General features: G+C 36.7%; 1 protein-coding gene across 1 annotated transcript; it reads right to left on the reverse strand.

Annotated features, from left to right (window-relative positions):
• Positions 1 to 306: 306 nt before the first annotated feature.
• On the reverse strand, positions 307 to 7246 carry LOC128549128 (60S ribosomal protein L28-like). The gene is made up of 4 exons (XM_053525441.1): positions 7092 to 7246; positions 4818 to 4941; positions 1274 to 1392; positions 307 to 431 (listed from the first exon to the last, which is right to left on the reverse strand). The coding sequence occupies exons 1-4, from the start codon at positions 7230 to 7232 to the stop codon at positions 348 to 350; spliced, it is 468 nt and encodes a 155-aa protein (XP_053381416.1). The 5' UTR covers positions 7233 to 7246; the 3' UTR covers positions 307 to 347.
• Between the last annotated feature and the right edge of the window lie 12637 nt (positions 7247 to 19883).

Here is a 19883-nt window from a genome sequence, read left to right on the forward strand (position 1 = left end):
AAATTCAATCTGTTTGTCTCCAATGAATAAGCAGCACAATATTTATTGAGTTTAGTCCACATAAAATGCATACTGTGAAATCATTAATATTCATGGGGGACTAATTTTCGTGGATTTCGCTGTTGAGTCAATCCACGAAATTTAATCCCAACGAACAAGTAAAATTCCCATTAATTTAATGTTCAAAATTTGAAATCCACGAATTCATATCCCCATGAAATAGCTGTTTTGACCAAAACCACGAAATTTCATGCCCTCGAAATTAAATGATTTTACAGTATATTGGTTGAAAACAAGAACACAGTATTCTTCGTCGTTATTTTATTTTTTTGCTGTGTCTATATACATTAATCTTTCCTTTTTCGGACAGTTTTTCTAACAGCAATGGGCTTCTGGCTCTTCAAGATGGCGCTGGCACGTCGGACAGCAGCCTGAAAGTCACAAAATGAAGAAGTTACAATAGATGTTACTTTACACAACATTTAATCAAGCAATGTGGAAGTTATAATTTAAACAATAAAGCAAAATTTAATGTAATTACAGATTAAACAAACAAGCTGTTAGAGACAAATTTACATTTCATACTGCTCTATTGGGTTAAGAACAGTAAAGACATTTAAATTAAATTATATTGTGCTGTACAATGCTAAGTGTTCATGATTTCAAGTGCGTAACTTTAAATGTATGTACCGGTAATCATAGACCAACATTTCCATCAAGTAGAGAAGCCTGTAATTTATACTAAATACACAAAATATAGTCCTGGATAACTTGTTGCATGTATTTGGCCAGGAAAAGTTTTTACTTCAAATATTTAGACCAGGGTAAGCCAATGTTAAGCTTAATTTTGAAGATCCTTCTTAACATCAGTCTCATACTCCTAATAAACAGACCCGCCTTTTAACTTTCATGGTAGAGTGACAGATATTTACATGGATTGACTCTACATAAATACATACTGGATAATTTTGAAAATGCCTAGCATATGATTGGTCGAAAAAGTAGAGAAAACTAAATACTGCATTGCAGTTTCATGTACAATAGTGGACCCATATTTACAATCAGCAAACTATGTTGTTTTTTTGGGGATTTTTTTTCAGCTTTCTCCTGTTTAACAGAAAGCCAATAGCACACCGAGTGATAGTTACTTCTGACGACTACCTAATTACCTACCGAAAATACACTTAATATCACATCAAAATTGCTGTGTGTTAATAGGGACCCACTACGGTAACCCTTAAACTCAAGGTTTACTAAGAGTTGAAGAAATTACCATTTTGAGGTCCTTCCTGTATCTGCCCTTTCTGATGGAGTTTCTGATGGTTGTCAGGGTTTTTCGGCCTCCCTTCTTCAACTCAACACGATTGTATGATTTTCCTGGCCGTCCAACAACTGGTGAAAAAGAAAATATGTAATATTTGAATGTGAAATCTGTTCTTTATACTGGAAGTCACACAATGCAATGGGGGAATGCAGTCCCCCCCTCAACTGGACACCACATTACAATTGGGATAAAATTCTTATACAAGAGGGCCATGATGGCCCTGTGTCGCTCACCTGAGTACTATTGCTCAAAATGATATGATCATTTCAAACCAATCTCATTAGAAGCTGCTAAGGTGTATTCATTTAGATAAATAATAAAGGAGGTAATCTGTCATAAATTCAGTCAATATGTATCTTCACTGATTGTCCAAATCCATCTGTTGACATAAATGAAATTTCAGATCAGTATCTTAATTAGTTACGGAGATATACCCATTTTAATTTGAAATAAAGGGAGGTAATTTGACATAAAATCAGTCCATAGTTATCTACCCTGATTGTCTCAGTCCAACTTATGACAATAATGAAATTTCAAATAAGTCCTATAAAAGGTCTTGTTTATTATAATGTCATCCCTATTGAAAGGACCAGCCAATTTGACTTATGAGACGCCTTTTATTGTGCGTACTAATTACCTCCCAACTTCTGCCATTATGCCAGGCAGATAGGAATCGGTAACCATTCATTTAACTAGCTAGCGGCTCACGAACCAGCCATTTCGGAATGAGTCCCATGACAAACATCCCCCGGACGAACGCTCCCTATGGGGCTCGAGCCTTCGACCTCCCAATCCCAAGGCGGACGCCTTAACCACTGGGCCACGGTGACCTATAAGTACTTACTGATATAAATCCATTTTGATTACAATCAGGGGAGGTAATAAGATATAAAACAAGAGCACCGCCTTGCGGGTGCTGACGCTCATCTGATTTTTTTGGTGTAATAGAAATACTGTCCTACCCATGATTTTCTAAGTCTAAAAAGGGCCATCATTCTTGCAAAAAGCAGGATAGAGTTATGTTTCTTGATGTTTAGTGTCCACTTATGATGGTGAAAAACTGTTGCAAGTTTTAAAGCAATAGCTTTGATAGTTTATGAGATAAGTTGACTTAAACATAATGCTCAACCAAGAAAATGATTTTCTAAGTCCAAAAGGGGCAATAATTATTGCAAAAAGCAGGATGGAGTTATGTTGCTTGCTGTACAGGGTCAGCTTATGATGGTCAACAAGTGTTGCAAGTTTCAAAGCAATAGCTTTGATAGTTTAAGAGAAAAAGTTGACCTAAACATAAAAATTAACCAAGAAATCTGATATTTTCTAAGTCCAAAAGGGGCCATAAATCTTGCAAAAAGCAGGATGGAGTTATGTTTCTTGCTGTACAGGGTCAACTTATGATGGTGAACAACTGTTGCAAGTTTTAAAGCAATAGCTTTGATAGTTTAGGATAAAAGCTGACCTAAACATAAAACTTTACCAAGAAAACTGATTTTCTAAGTCCAAAAGGGGCAATAAATCTTGCAAAAAGCAAGATGGAGTTATGTTTCTTGATGTACAGGGTCTGCTTATGATGGTGAACAAGTATTCCAAGTTTCAAAGCAATAGCTTTGATAGTTTTGGAGAAAAGCTGACCTAAACATAAAACTTAACCAAGAAATCTGATATTTTCTAAGTACAAAAGGGGCCATAAATCTTGCAAAAAGCAAGATGGAGTTATGTTTCTTGCTATACAGGGTCAGCTTATGATGGTGAACAAGTATTCCAAGTTTCAAAGCAATAGCTTTGATAGTTTAGGAGAAAAGCTGACCTAAACATAAAACTTAACCAGGCAACGCCGACGCCGACAACCGCTCAAGTGATGACAATAACTCATCATTTTTTTTCAAAAAATCAGATGAGTTAATAACTCTGGAACCTACGATTGGATCTGACAGGTTCGTCATGGAAGCCAAGATTTATTGTTCTTGAAGATATTTTGGAAGTTTGTATCAAATCAAACCATCAATGAAGTCTCTATATGGCTGCAAAAGCCAAAAATAGCCAATTTTGGACATTTAAGGGGCTATAACTCTGGAACCCATGATGGAATCTGGTCAGTTCAAGAAAGGAACAACGATCTTGTGGTGATACAAGTTGTGTGCAAGATTGGTTAAAATCAAATCATAAATAAAGCTGCTATTATGCAAACAAGGTCAAAATAGCTAAATTTGGCCCTATTAGGGGCCCTAACTCTGGAACCCATAATGGGATCTGGCCAGTTCAAGAAAGGAACCACGATCTTATGGTGAAACAAGTTTTGTGCAAGTCTGGTTAAATTCAAATCATAAATGAAGCTGCTATTGTGCAGACAAGGTCAAAATAGCTAATTCTGGCCCTTTCAGGGGCCATAACTCTGGAATCCATAATGGAATCTGGCCAGTTCACGAAAGGAACCAAGATCTTATGGTGATACAAGTTGTGTGCAAGTTTAGTTAAAATAAAATCACAAATGAAGCTGCTTTTGTGCAGACAAAGTCAAAATAGCTAATTTTGGCCCTTTCAGGGGCCCTAACTCTGGAACAAATTAAAGGGTCTGGCCAGTTCAAGAAAGGAACCAAGATCTTATGGTGACACAAGTTTTGTGCAAGTTTGATTAAATTCAAATCATAAATGAAGCTGCTATTGTGCAGACAAGGTCAAAATAGCTAATTCTGGCCCTTTCAGGGGCCATACTCTGGAACCCATGATGGAATCTGGCCAGTTCAAGAAAGGAACCAAGATCTTATGGTGATACAAGTTGTGTGCAAGTTTGGTAAAAGTCAAATTATAAATAAAGCTGCTAATGTGCAGACAAGGTCAAAATAGCTAATTTTGGCCCTTTCAGGGGCCATAACTCTGGAACCCATAATGGGATCCGGCCAGTTCAAGAAAGGAACCGAGATCTTATGGTGATACAAGTTGTGTGCAAGTTTGGTTAAAATAAAATCATAAATGAAACCACTATCGTGCAGACAAGAAATTGTTGACGGACACACGGACGACGGGTGATCACAAAAGCTCACCTTGTCACTATGTGACAGGTGAGCTAAAAACATACAAACTGAGAATTGTTAGAAATTATAGAAAAAATGGATTAAGAGTAATAATTGATTTATCTGGCCTGGCTGTGAGCAATCCAAAGTAAAACACAATGTGCATATCTTCACATGCTGAGTATCAATCCTGTGAGGTTTGTTAACTCTAGGCCAAATACTCGAGATCTAACACTGATGTGGACACAAGGCAGAAGAAAGTGCATCTCTTCATATGATCAATGTGGCCAAAACATGTCAGATGTTACTTGTATGTACACTTGTGTTTTTCATAAATTGAATTCAACATCGTATATTAATGATCATAATTATGCAGACAGATAGAGAATCACATCAGCTTCACAATTTCGTTAAAAAACCCCCAGATATATTAAAGTAAGTACATGTATTTATAAACTAAAAAATATAATTCATGGTCACACCTCCTGACTTCCTGGTAACAAGAACAACTCCCTTTCCATCCTTGGCTGGTTCAACACCCAGAGATTTACGGTGGATCAATCCATTGTAGCGGTAAGAGTTACGGGATCTCAAGTTGTTTGCCTCCTATTGTAAGACAATGAGAATTATGACATTAAATGAATGCCCATCAGAAAAACAAAACAAAAAGCCTTGTCCTAACTACAGGTAGGAGTCAGACAAGTCTTGTCAAGGTTTTCACTTTCATTTTTCTGGAATACTGTCACCCGATACCAGCTAGAGCACAGCATTAAATTTGTTAGTATGACCTATTTACAAATTCTGTATGCTTCAATTCTTCCAAGTACTAACATCCACGTAAATTGTAATAAAATTTGTGCTTTTTAAATTGTCATATTTCCAGCCAAAAAAAACAATTTTGTTTAAAGATTTGTATATTTCAAAGGTGTTAGTTAATTATCAAGCAAAAATATTCACTATCAAGTCAAAAGTAGACTAACAGTTTATTTCGTCACTACTCTGCCCCACTGTTCGATAGACTTATAAATTTATAACCTTGTGGGTTTTTTTTCAAACTATTTAGAATTTTAACAAGAGCCATGTTAGACATGGCCAATCCCCCCGCTGGGCATATTATAATTGAAGGCTAAAGTTCCTGGCAAGTTAGTGTCTGAAAGTATTAATTTTGGGGAAAGCTTTGAAGAACCATTTAGCTGTGGTCCGCATCAGGGGTTTTAAAGATGTGGAAGAAAGAATAAGTCAGTGGTGAGGTGGTTTACTGCTAAATTTTATCAATTTTCATGAACAGTAAAGCTATGACGTTTTTCTATATGGCTACTGTAAAAAGAAAGAATGGAAAGCTAACAGGGAACACTAGTGCCAGAATGTCACAATATATGCCCGTCACAGCAAATTTGTTTACTCTAGCAGCTGTATTTGCAAATGGAATTTTAATTTTGTGGTTGTTTAGTAATCATTGTAAGTCTTTTGTTTTTCTAAGTCCACAAAAAAACTCCTTACCAGGTAGAGATATCTTAAAATACACCTAAAATTGGAAAGTAACATCCATGTTGTACCACAGAAAAGTGGTCTTATTTTTTGCCTATGGTCAATTATAAAAATGTTACAATATAAGTTATTTATAGTAACAACTAAGGGAAGTTAATCTTAAAAAAAAAAAAAAAAAAAAAAAAAAATTGTAAGTCCACACAAAAATCTTTACCAGGTAGAGATTGGTCAAAAAACACCTCAAAATTGGATGTAGCATGCATGTTGTACTACAGAAAAGTGGTCTCGATTTTTCCCTACGACTAGTAATGAAAAAGTTATAATAAAAGCTATTTAAAGTAACAACAAAGGGAGGTAATTCTAAAGAAAGGAACTGCGCATGAAATTTCGTCTCATGATGGTGTATAATTGTGCCAAGTTACATCAAAATCCCTCCATGCATGAAGAAGAAATGCTTCGGACAAAGTCATTCTTGTATCTGATCTTTGGTCTCTAAGTGTGACCTTGACCTTAGACCTAGGGACCTGGATCTTGCGCATGACACTCTGTCTCGTGGTGGTGAACATTTGTGCCAAGTTATATCAAAATCCCTCTATGGATGAAGAAGAAATGCTCCGGACAAGGTTTTCATTTCTGTATCCTTTGACCTCTAAGTGTGACCTTGACCTTAGACCTAGGGACCTGGTTCTTGCGCATGACACTCCGCCTCGTGGTGGTGAACATTTATGCCAACATATATCAAAATCCTTCCATGCATGAAAAAGATATGCTCCGGACAATTTTTTTAAAGAAAATATGATAAAGGGGAATAACTAAAAAATAGGGAAGGTAGAGTTATTGTTCTTGCACACTGCACTTCCTCCCAATGTGTTCTATCAGTGTATGAAGTTTGAAGAAAATCCCTCTAGTACTTTTGGAGTTATGCTCCGGACAAAATGTTTTAAGAAAATAAGATAAAGGGGAATAACTAAAAAAATAGGCAAGGTAGAGTTATTGTTCTTGCACACTGCACTTCCTCCCAATGTGTTCTATCACTGTATGAAGTTTGAAGAAAATCCCTCCAGTACTTTTGGAGTTATGCTCCGGACAAAGATCGTTGCGGACGGACGCACGCACGCACGGATAGCATTTCTAATATCCCCTTCGCCTTTGGCGGGGGGATAAATAACTATCAAAACAATTATAAATTACTTTTTGAATGAATTCCATCAAAAATAGATGGTACTGATTGGCAAAATTTACATAATATTGTGTGTACAAAACATTACCCGACTGTAAGTCTGTCCACTTCCTTTGAGTAGGAAGCTGGAGTTATTTCTGATGATTCCCCACAAAAGTTCTGGAGATGCAGACATGGTGAAGTCTGAAAATACACACAAAATGACAAAGCAATGATAAAATAATATCATAATATTAGAGTTCAGTATCAGTACCGTATCACCGATGAAAATATCAGGATATTATTGCGATACTTACACATAACAGAATGAATGCAGTTCTGAACAGAGTTTTCAAATACAACAACTAATCAGTTATGACCACAAATCTTTATGTTTATTCTTTAATACTTCTCTGACAGTGACTAGATTCCGACTAGAATTAACTTTAAATATTAATAAATGGTAAACTTGTTTTGTTGTCTTAACCAACGAATGTGTCACTTATGTACTATAAACAAGAGGACCATGATGGTCCTGAATCGCTCACCTATCCCCATATGACCCAGTGTTGAACTGAGTATGACTTCGTTATTTCTATTATTTGACAAAGTGACCTAGTTTTTCAGCACATGTGACATAGATATCATCAAGATAAAAAATTCTGACCAATTTTCATGAAGATCCATTGAAAAATATGGCCTCTAGAGAGGTCACAAGGTTTTTCTATTATTTGACCTAATGACCTAGTTTTTGAAGGCACGTGACCCACTTTTAAACTTGACCTAGATATCATCAAGGTGAACATTCTCACCAATTTTCATGAAGATCTCGTGAAAAATATGGCCTCTAGAGAGGTCACAAGGTTTTTCTATTTTTCGACCTACTGACCTAGTTTTTGACGGCACATGACCCAGTTACGAACCTGACCTAGATATCATCAAGCTGAACAGTCTCACAAATTTTCATGAAGATCCATAGAGAAATATGGCCTCTAGAGAGGTCACAAGGTTTTTCTATTTTTAGACCTACTGACCTAGTTTTTGACCCCACGTGACACAGTTTCGAACTTGATCTAGAGATCATCAAGGTTAACATTCTGACAAATTTTCATGAAGATCCATTGAAAAATATGGCCTCTAGAGAGGTCACAAGGTTTTTCTATTATTTGACCTAATGACCTAGTTTTTGAAGGCACGTGACCCACTTTTAAACTTGACCTAGATATCATCAAGGTGAACATTCTCACCAATTTTCATGAAGATCTCGTGAAAAATATGGCCTCTAGAGAGGTCACAAGGTTTTTCTATTTTTCGACCTACTGACCTAGTTTTTGACGGCACATGACCCAGTTACGAACCTGACCTAGATATCATCAAGCTGAACAGTCTCACAAATTTTCATGAAGATCCATAGAGAAATATGGCCTCTAGAGAGGTCACAAGGTTTTTCTATTTTTAGACCTACTGACCTAGTTTTTGACCCCACGTGACCCAGTTTCAAACTTGACCTAGATATCATCAAGATGAACCTTCTGACCAATATTCATGAAGATCTCATGAAAAATATGGCCTCTAGAGAGGTCACAAGGTTTTTCTATTTTTAGATCTACTGACCTAGTTTTTAACCCCACGTGACCTAGTTTCGAACTTGACCTAGATATCATCAAGCTGAACATTCTGACAAATTTTCATGAAGATCCATTGAGAAATATGGCCTCTAGAGAGGTCACAAGGTTTCTCTAGTTTTAGACCTAATGACCTAGTTTTTGACCCCACGTGACCCAGTTTCAAACTTGACCTAGATATCATCAAGGTGAACATTCTGACCAATATTCATGAAGATCTCATGAAAAATATGGCCTCTAGAGAGGTCACAAGGTTTTTCTATTTTTAGACCTACTGACCTAGTTTTTGACCCCACGTGACCCAGTTTCGAACTTGACCTAGATATCATCAAGGTGAACATTCTGACCAATATTCATGAAGATCTCATGAAATATATGGCCTCTAGAGAGGTCACAAGGTTTTTCTATTTTTAGACCTACTGACCTAGTTTTTGACCCCATGTGACCCAGTTTCGAACTTGACCTAGATATCATCAAGATGAACATTCTGACCAATTTTCATGAAGATCTTGTGAAATATATGGCCTCTAGAGAGGTCACAATGTTTTTCTATTTTTAGACCTACTGACCTAGTTTTTGAGGGCACGTGACCCAGTTTCGAACTTGACCTAGATATCATCAAGGTGAACATTCTGACCAATTTTCATAAAGATCCCATGAAAAATGTGACCTCTAGAGTGGTCACAAGCAAAAGTTTACGGACGGACGCACGGATGGACGACGCGCGATCACAAAAGCTCACCTTGTCACTTTGTGACAGGTGAGCTAAAAAGAAAAGAAATAGTGCTTAAACAGATCAGAGAGATAAACTTGTTTTGCTGTCTTAACCAACGAATGTGTCACCAATATACTATAAAAAAAAAGAAGAAATAGTGCTTAAACAGGTCAGAGAGACGGCCTTTTTGAACCAGGCTAGTTCGTTTGAACCAGGCTAGTTCAAATGACCCATAAGACATGTATACATAGGCCTAATGAACCATATAAATCACGAGACGCACATTTTTCTGGTTTTAGTGTGTGGATATTCGCATCATGGTATGGACATTTTATGATTTATTGGGCATTTACTTATGCAATGCAACTAAATTTCAATGAATTTGGCACTTAAACGTAATCTCCGAATCGCTTTGCAAACAGGTACTTTATTTTTTAAACTTTGGTCACCATAGATTTTACAAATTCTTAAAATAAAACTATGTAGTTGTTGGAAAATCTTTATTTCAGCCATTTGTAAAATCCTAGAGATAAATGAGGAAGAAAACACACTGACTTCCACTGATTTGAGATGCAACCATATATTCGTATTCCCCTGCATCCATAACTAAAATATGGCAACATTTATCTCCCTTTACACTATTTTCAGTTTCGCCAGCATCAAATGGCTACTTTCAGTCACATGATCATAAATCATACAGCTGGGAAAGTTGCAAAATGGAGGCAAACTGATGAAACACAGCAAAATAATGTATAAAAGTTGAAAAATACTGTAAATTTGATGCAAATAACTCCTGCTTTACCGACAGTTCTAAATCTGTTTCATAGAATCTTCATTCAGAGGCAAGAAGCTAGGTCAAAGCAGCTTATATAACTTGTCTGAGCACAAAGTGCATGCTCAGAAGTAAGCGTACTCGTCAAAACAAGATTGTGAATGTGTTTCTAAGTGCATATTTTTACATTAAAGTTTTTCATCCTAATTTGATGACAAATATGGTTCATTAGGCCCATTTGTACATGTCTTATTATGGGTCAATTGGACCAGCCTTGTTCAAATGAACCAGCTGGTGCAAACAGGCCATCTCTCTGACTTGGTGTGAAGTTTCATTAAATTGTGTCAAGGGGATGAGGAGAGATGGTGCACACAAGACTGTGTCTATGTATATAGTATAGTAACAAAACAAGAGATCACAGAGTGATCTTGGCGCCCACCAATGTGCCATTTTTGAGTGTTCCAAATTTCAAGACTTACTGACTAGCTCAAGGTCAAATTTCATTTCCATACACAACACTTTGCATGTGGTCCAAATTCGAAAGCTGTAGCTTGAGAAATGTGAAAGTAGGTCACTAGATCAATTTCAAGGACGAAATGTGAAAGTAGGTCACTAGGTCAAAATCAAGGTCAAATTACACTTCAGAACACAAATTAATGCATGTGGTCCAAATTTAAAGCCTGTACCTTCAAAAATGTGGAAGTAGGTCACTAGGTCAATGTCAAGGTCAAAGTTTGTTTCGGTACACAATCCTATGCATGTGGTCTAAATTTGAAGCCTGTAGCTACAGAAATGTGAAAGTAGGTCACTAGGTCAATCTTAAGGTCAAAGTTCATTTCGGTACACAAAACTATGCATGTGGTCCAAATTTGAAGGCTGTAGCTCGAGAAATGTGAAAGTAGGTCACTAGGTCAAAATCACGGTCAAATTTTATTTCGGAACACAGAACTATGCATCTGTTCCAAATTTGAAGCCTGTACCTTCAAAAATGTGAAAGTAGGTCACTAGGTCAATGTAAAGGTCAAAGTTTGTTTCAGTACACAAAACTATGCATGTGGTCCAAATTTGAAGGCTGTAGCTTGAGAAATGTGAAAGTAGGTCAAAATCAAGGTCAAATTCCAATTCAGAACACAAAACTATGCATGTGGTCCAAATTTGAAGCCTGTACCTTCAAAAATGTGAAAGTAGGTCACTAGGCAAAGTCAAGGTCAAAGTTTTTTTCAGTGCACAAAACTATGCAAGTGGTCCAAATTTGAAGGCTGTAGCTACAGAAATGTGAAAGTAGGTCACTATGTCAAAATCAAGGTCAACTCATGTCAAGGTTCATCTTGCCACTCAAAACCATACATGTGGTCCAAATTTGAATGTTGTAGGTTATTAAAATCTTTTCTTATATAAGTCTATATGAACCATGTGACCCCCCAGGGCGGGGCCATATTTGACCCTAGGGGGATAATTTGAACAAACTCAGGGGTTCCACTAGACCTGAAAACCCAAGAGTCCCAGGACCCCTGGGCCCAAATTTTGAAGGGTCCTTTTCCAAAATACAGGGGTCCTGTCCTAACACGTCCATATAATTGACTATATTTTTTTTATTTAGTAATACGTAGATCTTTACCTAAGAAAACAATAAACCCAAGATCAAGTTACAGCATAATAAAAATGTCGGTTTCAGGTCATATAGTCTCATGTTGTAAACTAATATTTATCAAAATTCATGTTATTTTGATTAGGTTTTTCTTCTAAATTTCATTTAATTTTTAATAACAGAACAGTGCTATAACACTCTATAAAAATGTATCCAAAATGTATTATCCGGATACTGGTACACTTTCGGAATGTCATCGGAAAGTAGTTTTTGCTCAGTTTACTTGGCCAACTAAGCTAAATCAGAGATAGTTCCTCAAATAATGATGCTACTTGTCATTAAAAACTGCACTGAAAGTCAGCTTTTTTAAGGAATTTTGGAAATACGCATATGACATCGGGTGTAATTAGACTCGTGAACGGACATTCTAAACTTATTTTTGCTTTCAAAATTCATCAAAATTTGTGAAGTTTCTTGTTGAAATTACGGTATGATCACTAAACAATGGTCTAATTTAAAGTTGGCATGAAAAGATCTTGCAGCGCACTTTTCACATGCTCGGTAATCAGCTGCTTATGATAATTTAATAATTGGCGCCTTTTTTGACAATACACAGGATCAATACTGTTTATCAATTAATTTCAACACTTCATTGATTCTTCTTACCTATGTGCACTCACCGTGACGTAACTTGCTGATAAAAAAATCAGCGAGGCATGTCTACAGGAGAAAGGGCGGGATTTAGCAGAAGATCAGAGGCAGGAGGGCATGACCGCGAGTGTTTATTTTGGAATACACGTGTCTATCGAGGAAATAGTTTCACTGAAGGAAATGAATGATAAGAGAAAGGATTATCAAAGGAAAATGCCTCCGGGTCCCGAAGGACGCACAGGCAAGTATCATGCCGGGTCCTTTAAGCGTCTTTTGAAAATCTCCCGGTTCCGGACCCGAGGTCCCGGGTCAAATGGAACCCCTGAAACTTGGTAGAGAACCACTAGATGATGCTACATTACAAATGCCAAAGCCCTAGGCTTTGCGGTTTGGACAAGAAGATTTTCAACGTTTTTCCCTATGTAAGTCTATGTAAACCATGTGACCCCCGGGGCGGAGCCATATTTGACCCTAGAGGGATAATTTGAACAATCTTAGTAGAAGACCACTAGATGATGTTATATACAAAATATCAAAGCCCTAGGCCCTGTGGTTTTGAACAAAGAGGTTTTTCAAAGTTTTTCCCTATATAAGTCTATATAAACCATGTGACCCCCAGGGCGGGGCCATATTAGACCCCAAGGAAATATTTTGAATCATCTTGGTAGAGGACCACTAGATGATGCTTCATACCAAATATCAAAGCCCTAGGCTCTGTGGTTTTGGACAAGAAGATTTTCAAAGTTTTTCCCTATATAAATCTATGTAAATTATAGAAATAAACAAAGGGCCATAACTTACTAAAAAATTGTTGAACCAGTCTGATTTTCAGGGGGACACAACTAGGGTACCAATACATCATTCTGACAAAGTTTGGTCAAAATCCCCCAGGTAGTTTCTGAGGAGATGCGATAACGAGGAATTGTTAACGGACGGAAGGACGGACGGACTGACGGACGGACGGAAGGACGACGGACCACGGACGCAGAGTGATTTGAATAGCCCACCATCTGATGATGGTGGGCTAAAAACAAAGTCCCATAACTTTGCAAATTTTTTTTCTCAAAGAACCTAACATGCCCCATGCACAACTACTGTTGTTACTGATCACTTGTGTGAAGTTTCATTAAATTGTGTCAAGGGGATGAGGAGAGATGGTGCGCACAATATTGTGTCTATGTATATAGTATAGTAACAAAAAAAACAAAGTCCCATAACTCTGCAAATTTTTTTTCTAAAAGAACCTAACATGGCCCATGCACAACTACTGTTGGTACTGATCACTTGTGTGAAGTTTCATTAAATTCTGTCAAGGGGATAAGGAGAGATGGTGTGCACAATATTGCGTCTACGGACAGACAGACAGACAACCTAAATCCAGTATACCCCCCCCCCCTTACAACTTTGTTGTCGGGAGGTACAAAGATGCAAGTTCATTCAGGGTTTTCGGTATTTTTTGTAGTAATAAATGTCCATTTTCAAGATCGGTAATTTGTGGACCCCCAAAACTTATTAGGGACCCTTAACTTAGCAGCCATGGGAGTCCATGGACTCCCAAATAAAAAACCTGAGGGAAAACCCTGCATCTACATCTGTACAACCAACAATTGTTTTCTGATTTATTTAGAAGACAAATTTCATTTATAAGTATTTTACACTTACGATAAATTTGTTGTATTAAAACTGTTTGTTTATGCAACAAATGGAAGTAATAAAATGTGTTATACTATGGATCACTTTCCTTTTTATTCTTCTCTGTTTGTCTTATCGGAAAAGTAAAGAAGTTGGATCAAATGAATTCAGTACGATGTATAACACAAAACTGCCGCAGAAATAACCACCTTCTTAATTCATAAAGGACAGCCGTTGGACACCTGCGGGCTTTTCACTATTCCTACAGGACAGTAAGAAATTATAGCAACTTCCTTCAAATTACTTGGACTTAGTCCTGGCTTCCAAAACTCTAAATGCCGCTTTTTTATATTTTATTTTTTTCATAGTTGCGGCTTTAGAGTTTTGGACCAGGCCTACTATGAAACCATAACAAAATAAAAAGTTGTCCAACTTTTCGTCGCAAACGTAGTCAACTGAAATTTTGAACGAAGATGTATGGATATCTTGATAAAGTAATCATTTCTACATCAGTTAACACCATTTATCAAATTCTGGAAGCAAATCTTACAATAAAATCGCCGATTTTTACAAGTCACTGCTAGATCAGCATCATTTCGGCGGCCATTGTTGAATAGCTACAACGAGATTCTCGCATGACGTAACAGCGCGAGCCGCTAAAAATACACATGTAGAGTCTCTAGAGCACCTTGTAAACAAAAGAAATGATTTATACATACAAGTTTTCTTAAGGATTTATCTATGAAAGTAATAATTCAAATCAATTTCAATAAAAAATAACCATTTTCCCAAGTGTTTGTGCCACCGGGATGCTGATGCAACTTCAAATACGAAGCGGCACATGTGAGTGCTCTCTTAGCGGTTCGCGCGTGTGAAAGGTCAGTCTCGTATTTCAAAGGAGCAAGATGGCGGCGTAGAGTAAACGTTTTAGACCAGTTCGAAATTGTCAGGTAGTTCTGCCATCAATTATGGGTTTTAATGCGTAAAATTTGGCACAATGGTAGATTTATTAACTGATCAGAAAGGGCTGCTGCCGATTTCTTTTAAAATGTACAAACGCGTGCCTGTCAGATTTCTGGCACGATTATTGGTATGATTTCCCTACGGAGTGCACTTCAGCTCTCCCGTCCAAATCCAGTACATAAACCGAGAGAGCTGAAGATCTTAAGCTAACTTGGACTATGCTTTTCGTCACGAAAAATGCTTCAAACTAAGAGCGCTTTTGCAACAGTGTCTATTAAACCACGGAATGTAGATAAGAGCTATAGGACACAAGATTTGCCTAAACCTTAAATGAATTGCCATAAAAACTGTGTATTTCCAAACTACGTGGGTGGGGTGGTAAGATTAAGAATCATTTTAGCAGTTAAAATTCCGAAATCAACAGTTATCAATATATAAAGCTGTTCACGGGCAAACATGATCAAACTGAAAGTTCGCTTGACATGAGAACTTGCAGTGAATTGACAGAATTTGTGGAAAAACTAATAACAATTAGACAGAGAATTTTTCCATGTGGTACCTTTTCCTTGCGCGTTGTTAAAAGGCAGAATATAGTTCCCTCCCGGCAAAGGAACTTGTTATTTGAAATTACTGATGGCGAATAAGTACTGACCATGTTTCCTATAATTATAAAATAAATATAAAGATATATTCATTTAGTAATTTATTAATTATTTTTGTGTTCTCAAGGAAATCTTGAACCGTTGGAACTACTTACGGCGGATGAATAATAAAAGAACCCAAAGAAAATTTATTACCACAAATTATCATTATTGGGCCTAAAGTCATTTTGTCACCGGGAAGGGGATTGGCCGATAAGTACAGTCAAAGAACTATAAAATACATTAATAATAATTTATTTTATAGCTCTTTGGTACAGTTAGACATTAAAAAAATTTACGAATTAAGTCTACGTGGACTGTGAACACCTGAGACGATCGATTTTTCAAGGGGACCGTCTCAACATGATAATTTTAATTTGTGTGTAGTAGGAAAACATTCCTATAATGATGGTAAGGTTTGGCCTATTATGTCACCGCACAGGATAAGATTTGGATTTGTCTGTTCGCCCGTCTGTTCGCCTGAGAAGTGTTTTGTTATGCATATCGCAAAAAGTATTTGATCTAGCGTCATAACACTTTCCTGAAATGTTCTTCAATATTATAAGTTGCGCATCTGCGACAAAGTTGAAAAGATGCGCTAATCTGATCGCAATGTATCCGTATTCCATCGTCGTCGTCATCGTCCGAAATGAAAAACAAAATCTAAACTGGGTCAGCTGGGATCGAAATGTAGGTCAGCAGGTAAAACATTGTGAAAACTGTAGAAAACGTAATATCTTGCGTCTCCATTCCTTTGTTGTTATTATACGCCCGAAGGAAAATATTTTGGGATACCCCAGGTGTTCATCAGACCGTCTAACTGTCTGTCTGTGTGTCCGTCTGTCCGTTAGCAATTTCATGTCGACTCCGCTCTGTAAATCGTGAATCCCTTGAAGGATTTTAAACATACTTGATATACATGTTCTCCACATCAAGACGACGTGCAGAGTGCCTCTGTCAGGTGGCTCGCTTTAAGGTAAAGGTTACACTTGGGGGTCGAGGTCATATGACTTTGTTTCGTGTCCGCTCTATAACTCTTGATCTGTTTAAAGGATTTTACAAAACAATTGCACAAATGTCCATCAGAGCGTATGTTTTGGATGGCTGGCTACAAGATCAATGTCACACTTAGAGGTCAAAGGTCACATGACTATGTTTCGAATGCGATTTGTAACTCTTGAACTGCTTGAATGATTTTAAAAACCTTGGCAAAAATGTTCACCACATTGAGACGGCGTGCAGAGCACATGGCTCGCTTCAAAGTAAAGGTCACACTTAGAGGTTAAAGGTCACATGACTTTGTTTTGTGTTTATGTCGCTTTGCATTGTGATGCTCTTGTTTTTATTTGGCAGATTCTTTTTTTGTTCACTTACAATATTTTTTATTGAATTACTTCCCTTTTATGTTACTAGAAATAGGTTATATTGTAACATCTTTTTTTATTATTAGACGTAGGTAAAAACCGAAGCCACTTTTCTTTGGTACAACATGGATGGTACCTGTAAAGTTAAGGTGTATTTTGACATATCTGAACCTGGTAATGATTTTTAGTGGACTTAGAGTTTTTCAGGGAATTTCTTCCCTTTGTTGTCCTTTTCCTTAGGGCTTTAACAGTAAAGTTCTTTAAATTTTGCTCCCATCCTCTGATATTTGACTTTATCAAAAACTTTAACCAAAAATTCGAAGTTAAAAAGGGACATAATTCTGTCAAAATTCAAATCAGAGTTATGAGGATTGTTTTTCCTGGTGTAGATTTCGATAGTAAATAACTATTTTAAGTTTCAAGTCAATAGCTTTGATAGTAACAGAGATATTTGACTTTATCAAACACTTTAACCAAAAATTCTAATTTAAAAGGGGGCATTATTCTGTCAAAATTCAAATCAGAGTTATGGAAATTGTTTCTCCCGGTGTAGACTTTGATAGTAAATAAGTATTTTAAGTTTCAAACCAATAGCTCTGGTAGTAACAGAGATATTTGACTTTATCAAAAACTTAAGCCAACGGCGACGCCGACGCCGGAGCGAGTGCAATAGCTCTATTTTTTCTTCGAAAAGTCGTGCTAAAACAGACACATCCAAATTTATATCACCTACCGCATAGTGATGATATAATAACCAACCCCTATTGCCGTTATAAACTATTTTTCCTACCACGCATGATATAATCAAATTATATTGAGACGGTCCCCTTGAAAAATCGATCGATCTTTAGAAGGTGTCCACAGTCCACGTAGACTTAATTCGCAAATGTCTATTTGTAAGATATGGATTTACACGCCCCCCTCCCCCCTCAAAAAATGCAAAAATGTTGCTTATATAATATATATGGTTCAAGCCGTAAATTCGGACAGGTCGTAAATATTCGGCCACTCACTTTAAACCTTTTTTCCGAGTCAGATGCTTGAGAACGCATCTGTGTCGTCACAAACACTTGCGTTAGCAACAAAGTCGGCAAAAAACAACAAGTTGAGGTTAGTAGAAAAAAAAAGTTGTCCTTCCCTAAAGTTGTGTACTCTAAATACCAAATATTTTGTCTCGCGGGCTGAGTGACGTCATTGCACGGGCTCGTTTATGCTGAGGCCCAGTAAGGGGTAATTTAAATCTAAACTTTATAACACAAAACGAACATTCGCTAACTAGCACAAAATGCGTTAAAACCAAGAAAATGAATATATTGTCCCTCAACGTCATTGAATTTCCATGTCTACGTTGTTTTTCATGTTGACGTCATTCCCTTTTGTGTTATACGTTTCGGAGCCGTAATACGTTTATGCTTTGCCACGGAACACGCATATATAAAAAGGTGTTATAACAGCACGTGAGCGAGAGTTTCTCTTTACTCTCCTGTTGAAACACCCCCGAAAAGTGACAAGAACAGCAGTTTTATGCTAGAATGTGTGATAAACAGTGACGTAAAAATTAAACTACGTCATGCTGATGTGAGAAGGATGACAGGCTCTTTATAATCTCTGTTGGCAAATATTTCCCACGAGGTATGCTATTGAAAATTGATTGCAGTTTGTTGATAAAAGAACAATTTCGGCTGTAGCATAAATTTATTTCCAAGAAAATGTTGAAAATACAACCAACTTTATGTTTAAAAAGTGGCCGAATATTTACAACCTCTGCTATCTGGGAAAAAAACCTGTTAAAACTGGTGAATTTTGGTACTTTTTGTTCTTTTTATTTTAATTTATATTTTCTAGATAAAACAAAAGGCTATCTTGAAAACTTTTATTTCTATTATACCTTATCGTTATATGTATCAGTCAGGAAAATATCAAAACAATACCTGATCTAGTTTGACAGATATTTGAAATTACCTACCCCTATCTCATTGTAAATCTTACGTCAATTTTAGGCAAATATCAGCCAAAAATAAGGGTGAATAAAAATTTTCACAATTGGTTAATTGGTACATTATAAGCCATATTTTAACTACTTAGCATTAATTTTTGGCAAAATTTTTGTTAGAAAGCAATATTCGGAGATACATTATTAAAAATGGCGGATATCCTGAAAAAAAAACCGGTCGTACTTCCTCAAGGACAGCTTAAATTAGTCTTGTACAAAGCATATCCTTACTAGAATATCAAAACCCCGTGCCGACCTGCCATGCAGACTTATCAGGCTAAACGTGGCAAACTCTATCACAAACTTAGCAAATCCCGAAATCAAGCGAAGTGCACCAGAAACTCAAGTCCCTAAAATCCTACATACAAAGGCAAATAAGAGCCTCATATTGCATGGTCATGGTCATGGTCACATGGAACATGTCATCTTTAGCCATGATTCCCAATCCGGTAGGAACAAGAAATGTTATAGCTACATTAAACATAAAACAAACAAGAAATATCTTTAAAAATGATGGTCGGCGAATTGTAATAAGGAAAGAAGTTTATGAATTTTTCATCTAACATTCATCTTTCATCTAACATTTTTCAAATTGCAAAACTAAACACCGCACTTTAACAATTTAAATGGTTCTCTTTTAATTTTTCGCAAAGGTTTCGTAGGGTTGCAATTTTGTTTCGTTTATCCTTAGACGAATAATTACAGCAGTTGTTTAATGAAGATTCATGAAGCGGTTCATGAGAAGAGGTCATTAAACGTGTTTATATTTTTAGCTAAATTGGTCCCTATCCCCATTTGTAACAAAATAGCAGGAGACCTTACGATATTGTTACACATCGAGTTTGATAAAAATCCAGTACATTTTAGTGGTTAATGCGAAGAAAGGCATATCTACTTTTAGCTATAGTGGTCCCTAATAGGGCCCAAGTTCCTATATAAATAAATTTGGAAGAGGAC

The sequence above is a fragment of the Mercenaria mercenaria genome, chromosome 15 (genome assembly GCF_021730395.1).
Source record: "Mercenaria mercenaria strain notata chromosome 15, MADL_Memer_1, whole genome shotgun sequence".
NCBI lineage: Eukaryota > Metazoa > Mollusca > Bivalvia > Venerida > Veneridae > Mercenaria > Mercenaria mercenaria.